Consider the following 12,500-nt stretch of genomic DNA (forward strand, 5'->3'; position numbering starts at 1 on the left):
TTAGTACATTTGAAAGCAGTTATCTGCTCTTACAGCGTGTCCATGTTGAGTTTCTGCAGTTACTATTTATCATTTATTTGTTTACATTATTCTTCCCTTTAAATGTGGTTGAAGTCAATAAAGTGGGATGTAAGGCTAAAGCGGGGAATGTCGCCCCCTGCTGTTGATAATAAAGAACAACATAGTTTTATAATTAAAAGACACAAATGTTTATTTATATATTTTTTATTAAACCTTCAACAAGGACAAACATTCTTTATTTATTATATTTTGTATACGTATATTCGCCACGTATTATTTATTTATATATGTTGTTGTGTACTTCAGGACGGGCGCGATCCACGTTGGGGATCGCATCCTGGCGATCAACAGCAGCAGCCTGAAGGGGAAGCCTCTGAGCGAAGCCATCAGTCTGCTGCAGCAGGCCGGAGAGACGGTCACGCTGAAGATCAAGAAGCAGGGCGACCGTACGTACACACACACACACACACACACACACACACACACACACACACACACACACACAGAGACACACACAGAGACACACACACACACACACACACACACACACACACACACACACACACACACACACACACACACACACACACACACACACAGAGACACACACACACACACACACACACACACACACACACACACACACACACACACACACACAGAGACACACACACATGCACACACACGCACACACGCACACACACACACACACACACAGAGACACACACACACACACACACACACACACACACACACACACACACACACACACACACACACACACACACACACAGAGACACACACACACACACACACACACACACACACACACACTCACACACACACACACACACACACACACACACACACACACCACACACACACACACACACACACACACACACACACACACACACACACACACACACACACACACTCACACTGGATTATCTCTGATGATGGAGCCCTGTATCTCTCTCTCTCTCTCTCTCTCTCTCTCTCTCTCTCTGCAGTGGCGAGCCCTAAGTCCTGTTTGATTGGTTCAGGCATGGGGGCGGGGCTTGTGAGGGAACACCAGGACGGCGTTGACGATCCGGTCATCGTGGTTACGCCGCTGTCGGGTCAGCGAGCGTTCAGCACCCTGCCGTCGGTGGACAGCGCCGTGGAGTCCTGGGACGGATCCAACGTGGACAGCTTCACCCCCCCGGGTACTAAGAGACATCCTGTCATGCTCACAGCTGCAGTTGATACCTCTGTAGCATGCTACTCTCATGCTGGAGGAGGACACTCAGAGACATTTAGACGTAATAAAATACTTCTGTGTGCTTTCAGCTCCTCCCTTTCAGTCGTCTCCGTACAATTTCCACGACTGGCGCAACGCAAAGACGACAAACAGCCAATCATCTTCCTGCGCTCGCCAGAGAGCCAATCAGCTGTCAGACCTCGGCCTCAGCGACGACGAGTGGGACCGCCCACCAATGGGAGGGTGAGAAGGAGAAAAACAACCAAGAATCATTGATTTATGTTCAATTATTGAGAAAGAAATGAAACGATATTCATATAAACTGGCTTTGTAGATAAAGGAATGAATACACCGAACTTATGCCAGAAATATTCAAAAATCACAAATGTTGTCATGAATTTTTACTAAAATGTGAAATAACTTAACCCACTAACAGCTAATATAGTAAGAACATGTGATAGAGTTACTAGATAGATAGATAGATAGATAGATAGATAGATAGATAGATCCATAGTATAGCATGCTAGCGTCCCTCATTCAAACCACTGGGAGTTGCTAGCCGCGAGCTAACAGCGATAACAGCAGTGTGTCTCTGTCTGCAGAGCCTATAATCTGCCCAGCGGTTTGATCACCGACTGCAGGTACACACTGACCTTTGACCTTAAACCCCCCCTCACCTGGTGATCCCTGGTTTAACCCCCGCCTGACACACACACACACACACACACACACACACACACACACACACACACACACACACACACACACACACACACACACACACACACACACACACCTGGTGGAAGTGTAACGTCGTTCCTCACAACTCCAACCAGCATGACCTGTCCGTCACCAGTTTCCTCTCTCCTGTGTGTGTGTGTTCTTCTATTTGACCTTTGACCTTTGACCCCCAGGTTCAGCGTGGGTCATGATGGGACGGAACCGGATCAGGAAGAGAACTTCTGGTCTCAGGCTTTAGAGGATCTGGAGACATGCGGACAGAGCGGCATCCTCCGAGAGCTGGAGGTGAGCGTAATAATAAATAAATATTTAATAAAAAGAATTATAATAATACAAGTTATAATTGAACAACATATTTATAATCATAATACAAATAATTATACATTTAAAAAGGAATAATAGTAATAATATTATAATAAAAATTATAATAATTTTTTTTACTTTTAACTCAATTTTGATGATTTTTTTGTACTTTTTAATTTGAAATCCTTAATTTAATCATAATAAAATTTTTACTATTGAATAATTAGTAACAGGACCTTTATTTTGTCTAACCCTTATCTAAAGGATCTTCCACAGTTTTATATTACAGATTCTTCTCCCTCTGTCAGTCGTAAAAATAATTGAATGCTGAAAAGACTCGTTTTTGGGGGAAATTCTGCCATAAAAGTTGAGTTTTTTAAACTTAAAATAGAAATGACTGGTTCTCTTCCAGGAGTCTGGAGAGGAGACGCAGCTCCTCGCTCTGGTACCTCCTTCCTCTCCGAATACTAACTCCTCTCTGTCGTTAGCGTTTCAAACATCGGACATGTTAGCTGTTTCTGAATGTAGCTCTAACCGCACCCCGGCTACAGCTAAACACACCATGGCGACGTCATGTGACATCTCTAGTGACATCACTCTGCTTCAAACCAATCACGTGGCAGCGTCATGTTGCACCGGGCATGGCAGAGTTTGAGCAAGGCATGCTGGGAGAGCTTTTGCAAGGCCTGATGGGTAGTTTTGTTGTCATGAAGCGGATCTGTCCAGTCATGCATGCGTCTGATGAGTCCTTGATTCTGATTGGCTGAGGAGTAATGAGGGATGTATGAAGACTCGGGTTAAAAGCAAAGCAGGTAAAACATTTAGTAGAGACTAGAAAAATCGTGCTGCGGTAATAGAGTGGTGCAGGAATTAGCCACCTTTAGCTTAGCGGTGGTGACGTGAAGTCATGTGACCGTGCTGTAGTTCCTTTATAGCCCACCATTAGCCACCTTTAGCTTAGCGGTGGTGACGTGAAGTCATGTGACCGTGCTGTGGTTCCTTTATAGCCCACCATTAGCCACCTTTAGCTTAGCGGTGGTGACGTGAAGTCATGTGACCGTGCTGTAGTTCCTTTATAGCCCACCATTAGCCTCCTTTAGCTTAGTGGTGGTGACGTGAAGTCATGTGACCGTGCTGTAGTTCCTTTATAGCCCACCATTAGCCTCCTTTAGCTTAGTGGTGGTGACGTGAAGTCATGTGACCGTGCTGTAGTTCCTTTATAGCCCAACATTAGCCTCCTTTAGCTTAGTGGTGGTGACGTGAAGTCATGTGACCGTGCTGTAGTTCCTTTATAGCCCAACATTAGCCACCTTTAGCTTAGCGGTGATGTTAATATGTCGAGATTATTCCACTAAACAAAACTGTAGAATCCCATTAGCTTTTTGTGGAGGGAGTTATTTTGACGCTAACTAAGAAAATAGGTAATCCCTGCACCACTCCATAAGAGTAGTTTCTTGATTCTCTAGTATATCGTTGTAAAGTACAATAGTTTGTGTTTGTTGTCCTGTACTTTTGGTCAGTACGTCCTAAAATTCATCTCAATATCAACCAAGAGTAGCTCCTATCTTTAGATCATGTCAGTAGAAAGATCGTCTTTGTCCAAACCAGTACTGATCCAGTAGATCCTGTATTCAGAAACAATGGTATATCTTAGAAATAGAAACACCATTAAAGACCTTTTCTGTCCCGGCATCTTTGGACACCGTTCGGACTCTTTTCCTTCATGGATCCAACGGACTGTCTTCGAATGACCGTCTTGTGATCGTCATTGTTTATTGACTATTCCCAGGCTACCATCATGTCCGGTTCCACGCTCAGTCTGAACCACGACCCGACCCCTCTGCGCAGCACTCTGGGACGCCAGGCCAGCTTCCAGGAGCGAAGCAACTCCAAGCCATCGGTAACCAGAACCGACCTCTGAACTCCCGCTAACTCTTACATTTACATCGTATATTTAAAGTTCTTTTAGGTATTTATTTCTGTATCTTTTCTCAGGTAAACTCTCGGTCCAACACCTTGCCCTCTGACCCCACGCGCCGAGCCTTCGCCATGAGGAAGATGAGGCAGGAAGTCAACGAGATCCTAAACCAGAACCCCGTGGAGCTCCACAAGGTGACGATTGAACCTTTGAGCAAAGCAACGTATCTCTATAAACAGATATGTTTGTAAAGGAAGCATTCCGGTGTCCGTTTATTGTCCAGGTAGTCTTGACCAATTGTGTTTGGTATATTGTTCGTGGTTAGAGCGAAAGAGACAGACGCATCCTCCGAACTGGAATCTAAAACCCATAGACTACAGGTTGACCAAAATGCCGTTTTATTATTTAAATTTGTTTTATTTACAGTGAAATAAAGAACAATTTAGTTGTAGGTGTTTCTGTCTTTAAAAACGATTCTATTGCTGCCTACCAAGTTTAGGGTTGCCAGAAACTGACCATGATCAAAATCGATTATTCGGCAGCCCTGGCGAATAATAATCGATTATTCGACCGACCCCCGAGCTGTGATAGACCAATGTCTTTTCGCAGAGCTTGCATTTAACTTGCTTTGGACTTGTAAGTTCGAAGTAGTTCCACGAGGAGGAACTCTTTTTACCTGCCGGCTGCCGCTTTGTTCATCTTTAGTCGCACGGGTGAGGGAGAGGGGGGGTGGGGGTGGGGGCGGTGTGTAGCGTGCTGCAGCACGCAGGCTTCCTCCAAGTTTACAGTAAAACAAACTGGTGGTGTGACCAATGACCATTTACAATTATTAATACTATTACTATTATTAGCATATATATATATTTTGGTTGAAACTAAGCCAGAAAAAAAAAAAAAACATAAATAATTAAAAAAATATATATAAATAAAATCGATTTTTAAAAATAATATTCGATTATGGAGACTGTAGCGAATAATCGAATAATCGCTGGCATCCCTACTACCAAGTTGCTAATCAGACTGTAAACCAGTGGTATGAACTAGAGTCAGACTCAATCACACATTTAATGAATTTAGATTTGAATTTACCAAAAAAGACACCAACTTGCGACTTCACTTTGCCTTGAGAAACCAATCCCCAAACCCAAAGGTTCAAAGTATGTTATTTAAAAGTTTGTCACAATGTCCTTCATTTCCTGAATACCCCAATGTTCAGGCCATCTTCAGGAGTACACCCCCTCTCGCCCCCCCTCTGCTGGTCTGCTGACCGCCCCCACCCCACGCCTCGTCACCACGGGTGCTCGGGCTTTTAGCTGCACTGCTCCCAGACTCTGGAACTCCCTCCCCCCGCACATCCGACAGTCAGACACAACCACCATATTCAAATCCCAAATCTGCTTACTCACTGTAGTGCCCCGCATTATATGTCCCATGTGTGTCCACTTGACTGTCTCCTCCATGATTTCCTGTTTGGGTTTTTTTTTTTTTTTTTATCATGTTCTGTTGCCTATTAGCGTTTATTTTATTTATTTTTAAATTATTATTTTTTTTTTTTTTTTTTTAAATCGTACGGTGTCCTTGGGTGTCATGAAAGGCGCCTAAAAATTAAATATATTATTATTATTATTATTATTCATTCCCAGCAAGCCAACCCTTTATTCCCAAGATCGACTTTGTTGGGTGTCCAATCCAGTTGCTCGAGAGAACCAAGGAGAACCATGATTACATACATGTAATTCTTCTGATTCTTATCTACTATAAGAAAAGAGCATTAAAATGACAAAACAACTAATTGTAGTTTGCAAAGAAAGAGTAGAGTATGACTTGGACTAGTAACTTAAAGTCCAACTTGTGACTCGTTAAACATTAACTTGGTCCCAACTCGACATTGACTGGTTCAGGAAGGCAGAAGTCCTCGCTCGGGCACTCGTTATCCATTGGGTACACCGGAGAACCCTCAGCTGGGCGATGACAAAGTGTCTGGACATCAATCTACTCGCCGTGTTCCTAACAGAGTTTGTGTTTTCTGTTTACAGCTGACTCTAGAAAAAGCCACAGATCTGGAAGATTTTGGGTTCAGTGTTTCTGACGGCATGTTGGACCGCGGCGTCTACGTGAACAACATCCGACCGGGAGGACCAGCAGAGGGCGGCGGCCTCCGAGCTTACGATCGGATACTACAGGTACAAAGACAAAAGGGATCAATAACACCCCTTCAATCTCAGGATGCATCTATTTGTGATCCGCTCAAGAATGGAAGTAGTCAAAACAAAAAGAGAGAATTTGTTTGTTTTTTCTAAAAATTCTGTCTTTTTCTAAAAATTCTGACTTTTTCTCAAAATTCTGACTTTTTCTAAAAATTCCGTCTTTTTCTAAAAATTCTGACTTTTTCTCAAAATTCTGACTTTTTCTAAAAATTCCGTCTTTTTCTAAAAATTCTGTCTTTTTCTAAAAATTCTGTCTTTTTCTAAAAATTCTGACTTTTTCTAAAAATTCTGTCTTTTTCTAAAAATGTTGTCTTTTTCTAAAAATTCTGACTTTTTCTCAAAATTCAAAATTCTGTCTTTTTCTAATTTTTTTGTCTTTTTCTAAAAATTCTGTCTTTTTCTCAAAAATTTGACTTTTTCTCAAAATTTTGACTTTTTCTAAATTTTTTGACTTTTTCTAAAAATTCTGTCTTTTTCTAAAAATTCTGTCTTTTTCTCAAAAATTTGACTTTTTCTCAAAACTCTGACTTTTCCCTGATGCTCTTCTCGGTCATCACACATCCTGTCATGTACACAGCTACCGTTGAGATACCTTTGTTATCATGTTGCTCTCAGATTGGACGAGGACATTCAGAACTTTCCCAACACCCCTCAACACGTGTGAGACCGTTCTGAACCTTTCCGTGTTTTCCAGATTAACCACGTTCGGACTCGGGACTTCGACTGCTGCCTCGTGGTTCCTCTGATCGCCGAGTCTCCGAACCACCTGGAGCTCGTCATCAGCCGAAACCCGACTTCCTCGTCCACCACGCTGTTGACCAATCACACTGACGGCATCTACAACAGCGGCCACTCCCCTCAGCCAATCGGCAGCGACCTCGGACCTTTGGAGCTCTCCATTGGCCAGTTGGAGGACGGCGGTCCAATCAAGTGGAGCCAACCGGGGGACATGTTGGTGGCGGGCCTTGGGATGGGTCAGGTCAATAATAATTCCGTATAGCAGACAAACAATGGATTCAATTAACCAGATTGGACTGGAGAGGCCGACCAAACAGCAAAATGACTGGTTTTGACCAGTCCAAACTGGTTTAGAGTACCCTATGGTGCTACACACACCCTCTGGATGACCTTTGAACTGTTGAGGCAGCCTGAAAGCACACTGATGGACCGGAGCAACTCCTCACCTTTTCACAAGAACCAGTTCTGCATACTGGTCCTTTATTACTGGAGTCACTGGAACTATAACTACTGATCCTACTGGAACCACTATGAGAGAGCTACTGGTCTGACTGGTCCGACATTAATGGGTACTCGAGTCATGGATGCTGATTCTTCTAAAGCCAATGGTTTTACTGGTTTTAGATTAATGGTTACTGGTCCAACTGAAGCCAGAGCCACAGCCAATTAATGGTCCTACTGGCCAAGACACATCGGCTCTGGTCTTATGGTGAGTTCACACCAAATGCAGAGCTGATGCACTTTGGGTAAACTGGCAAAAGATGGGAAGGCAATTGGTTTGAACTCGGCATAAGTGGGAACAAAACCAATCTGAAGCCAAATTGATTGGTCTTTTTGGTCTAGAAGACTCGGGTTCTGGTCTGAGTGGTGACAGCATCACGAGTACTGGTTCAACTGGTCCAAGACATGGTTGTTATGGTCAAAGAATCATGTGTACCACCAAGCAAGATCCATGACTACTGTGGAACTGGGTCTTCTGGGCCATCTGGTCTTACTAGAATCAGAACCATGGCTCTAATGGCTGTACTGGCCAAGGACCACAGCAGCACAAAGACTGATGGGAACCAGAACCTGCTGACGGACACACGGGTTGCCATGTAGACGAGGGACGCCCCGATCTAGAGCCAATCCAAACCATACTGATTACTGACTGGTTTCTGGTCTTACAGGTTCATTTATGTCGACGGTATAGGTATACATATCTATATTCGGCGCAGTGTGTTGGGTTTAGGCGCACAATTAAAACTAGTGATGGTTAAATACAAGTCTGAAAATGGTCAAATGCAAGTATAATATTGACAAAGTTGGTTTAAAGATAAGGACTAAGGACGTGGATGGTGTTAGGTGGGGTTTAGGTGTAGTTCAGTTTGTTCTAATACAGGGCTGTCAAACTCAATTTCATCACGGGCCACATCAGCATTATGGTTGAACTCAAAGGGCCGGTTGTAACTTTAAGACTATATAAAAATACATATATAAATATTTTATATATTTAAAATAATGTATTATATTACTTTATTGCCTCTGCTTTGGATTATTAAAAAGCTTCATAGATAACTACGTCTGAAAGAAGAAGTCTAGGGCAAATAAGTGCAAGTCTCTTCAGTGAGAATGTCACAAAATTATTTTAAAAGAAAAGCCAAATTCTGAAAAAAAGTTACAGTTAAATAAAAAAAAAAAAATCTAATGTAAGATGCATTGTGGGACATGTAGTTTATGGACATCGTGCATCTGTAAATCGGCCTGTAACCGTATAATAAACATATTACATTCTTTCAGAGCTCTTGCGGGGCCACATGAAATGAAGTCGCGGGCCGGATTGGGCCCCCGGGCCTTGAGTTTGACACCCCTGTTCTAATAGAAGAAAAAAACCTCTAAAAATACCCATTAGCTTTTAGCATGCCACACCGCACCATTCAGTCCTTGAGTAATATTGACAAAAAAGTCCCTACATTCCTTAGGTTTTCAAAAAAAGGTAAACATGAAAATATGAAAGGACTGAAGCTGCCATCATAATAATGTCTTAATTATTAAATAAATTAAATTATAAAGGAAGGGGGAAATAAGTAAATGTATTATGTCGTCGAATTATTTATCGCAACGGCAGCTTTAGTACCTCGTGGACCTTGATACGATATTGATTTTGGCCAAATTAAGACTCAATCATGTTTTTTGCCTTAATTATGGACGTATTTAAAAAAAGCCCTAGTGGTCAAACGGATAGCACACTTCAATGTTTTTTATTATTATTATTCTATTTCAAGACCAGAATCCAGTCAGTAATGATCAGGTGTTTTATATCGGGGCGTCCCTGATGAGATGTACAGAAAGACACTTAAGATTTTAGTTCTGTGCCATGAGCTGCAGACGGTAATAATAATAATCCTGAATAATGACACTGAGCAGATCAATAAGAAACCTTTTCTACTGTTTACACCTGTTGGACTGGCCACACTGTGTGTGTGTGTGTGTGTGTGTGTGTGTGTGTGTGTGTGTGTGTGTGTGTGTGTGTGTGTGTGTGTGTGTGTGTGTGTGTGTGTGTGTGTGTGTGTGTGTGTGTGTGTGTGTGTGTTTGTATGTCATACGTGTGTGTGCGTGTGCGTGTGTGTGTGTGTGTGTGTGTGTGTTAAACGCAAGGCCAGTTAAGCCCAGCCCTCCCTCTTCTTCTCTCGACCAATAGGCAGCCGGGACGACGGACAGATTCTGAGGGATTCAGCTGATTGGCTGGAACCAATCAGAAAAACCTCGCTGTCTGTCTGTGATTGGTTCTACACACAAGTGGACCAATCAGCTACCAGGAAGAAGCCAAGCATGCCCCCTCCCTGACTCCCCCCACCCTCTCCCCAGTAACAGTGATCTATTATGCTAATTGATCGGTGTGTTTTTTGATTGACTGTTGTCAGTTTTCTCTGTTTGTTTGTTTCCTTGGCGACTGAACCTGAAAAGATGTAAGATAGATTTAAAATATGGGTTCAGTCGCCGTTGCTGTTCACATCGAGACCATCCAAACCCCCGAAAAACCTTCACCTCATATCCACGAAAACAACGATGTTACACGAGAAAAAATATCCTGAAGAAACAGGAAATATGTGACGGTAAATACCTGTGTGTGTGTGTGTGTGTGTGTGTGTGTGTGTGTGTGTGTGTGTGTGTGTTTTCGAATGATGTCAACATCTTCCTGCTCTCACCTCTTTCTTAACTATAGAAAACTGGCCAATCAGAACCCTCCCTCAGCACCAACCGCCAATAGAAACCCTCGCCGAGCTTCAACAACCAATCACAGTCTGGAGGCTTAAAGTTGCCATTTTAATTAAATATATGACTAAATAAATAGATAGATTAATTAAATATAAAGGGCAATAAAAACATGTAAATAAGTATATAAATTAAAATATATATGAATAATTATATATGAAAAGAATAATTCGAAAATAAGTAATTTGTCTAAAAGATAAATACACGATACTTGTTTTTCTGTGCATATATATTTAATTTGAAATGCACATTTATTTGATTATAATGCTTTTATTTCCACCTTTCTTCCTTTATTATTAAATTGGTCATTTCTCCAAAGTCCTGTGTGACAAACGGAGAGCTGTGATTGGCTGTTTGTCTCCATCCCAAACTTTGCCAACGTTTGAATCGGATGCACATCGTATCGTTAGCATGTGGCTAACACCGAGCAGAGGGCTACCATTAGCCTAACATGTGGCTGCTAAAGGGTTAGCACACTAGCGTTGCAATCAAATAAATACATATGGTTAGCACAAAGCTAACTTTAAAGGGCTAACATCTAGCCATCATACCTAAATGTTAGCTCATGGCTAATAAACCCAGTGTATTTTCAGCAAAAGTCTAATACAGGGCTAACATCTGAGTAGCACAATTAGGTGTAAGAATTTGGATAATATTTGTTAAGCATGCAGCGCAGGGTAATCATCAACTTAACATTGCTAGGTCGCTAAGGCTATCACCTGGATAACGCACCTACTTAGTGCACATAAAAAAGGCTAACACACATAAACATAGCTAATAAAAGGTTAGCACAGAGCTAATATGCCTAGTATGTAGCTAGCACAGGAGACAAGACTTAGCTACGGTATAGAAAACAACTCTTATTGTTAGGCTAACACTTAGATCACACAGCTAGATGTTAGCACCCAGAACAAGGCTAACACAGGACGAATTGGTTTAGCTAACAGCTAACACAGGGCTACAACTGTTAGCTAGCACAGGGCTAACACAGCTAGGTTTTAGTTAGCATATTGTTAGCATTGACAATTGTATAGTTGACACTACACAAAACTCCTGTTGGTATTCAGCCTCTCCAGGTGGTTAGCACTGTTAGCATTTTAGTATTTTAGACTACATCTGAATTTAAAAACTGAAATAAATGTAAAGAGATAATTAAATAATAATAATGGTAATTATTTTATACATGTAGCGACAGAGCTGAGGGGCTTCTGGAGGGTTTGATGAGTGAGATTTAAAGCCATGAACACTGTTGGTGCGCATGTATAAACGGTGTGTGTTAGTGTGTGAAAGTGTGTGTGTGTATATTACATTGCAGGGATTTGCACTCTCGTGATTCACCTCAGCAAGACATCCACCCACACACATACAGGCACACACACATGCATTGCACTGCCATTTAAAACTTGTGGGTCAGATTAGTTTCCATGTAGCTTCACCAACCTACCAAACTGTATTTTTCTTTAAAGGAACAGGGATGTTGTAAAGTATTTTTGTACAAATTTAATACTTTGGTAGCATGACGTTCCTGGTGTTTGTCCCGTCGGGCTCCACTGCTCTCTCCACCCCCCTTTGTATGGACGACTACTGAGCAACAATAAAGATGAAGACCTGCTGGGACCCCGACTCCATGTTTCTTTATTTTAAATTAGTTTATTTATGTTGTCCTTTTATTGGGAAATGCACCGTCATGCCATGCACACAACAACACGGTATCTTAATGAGAGTACAAAGGGGAGTATTGCTGAACAGCAGAACTATGTTTTCAGATTTAAATAAACATTTTTCTGAAAAAATTATTATCTTAGAATGAATCTTTTCTTTTTCTCTGAGAATTATTTGTCTTTAATCGTTTATTTGGCACGGACAATGCACAGTAATGAACACTTAAAACATTAAAATGTATCAAGCGTAATAGTGCCAGATTTAGCTTTGAGCTCATTTCCATCGGCAGTCCCTCACATAAAACATTTAAGAAGATTACATTTTACAAACATAGCAATGCGGGAGCTAGTGGAGCCTCGCAGATGGGGGTGCTGCAGCCCCCTCAGCACCCCCCCTTCCCGCGTCCATTCGC

General features: G+C 41.9%; 1 protein-coding gene across 1 annotated transcript; it reads left to right on the top strand.

Moving 5' to 3' along the window:
* Positions 1-327: 327 nt before the first annotated feature.
* On the top strand, positions 328-12,154 carry grip1 (glutamate receptor interacting protein 1; the record flags this gene model as incomplete). Its single annotated transcript, XM_034078853.2, has 9 exons — positions 328-467; positions 1,035-1,229; positions 1,354-1,507; positions 1,867-1,905; positions 2,179-2,290; positions 4,098-4,208; positions 4,304-4,420; positions 6,263-6,409; positions 7,128-12,154. Coding segments are annotated over 9 exons (1,321 nt in total), but the record flags the coding sequence as incomplete, so codon positions are not given.
* Between the last annotated feature and the right edge of the window lie 346 nt (positions 12,155-12,500).

This window comes from Pseudochaenichthys georgianus, unplaced genomic scaffold (assembly GCF_902827115.2).
Source record: "Pseudochaenichthys georgianus unplaced genomic scaffold, fPseGeo1.2 scaffold_501_arrow_ctg1, whole genome shotgun sequence".
In the NCBI taxonomy this organism is placed as follows: Eukaryota; Metazoa; Chordata; class Actinopteri; order Perciformes; family Channichthyidae; genus Pseudochaenichthys; species Pseudochaenichthys georgianus.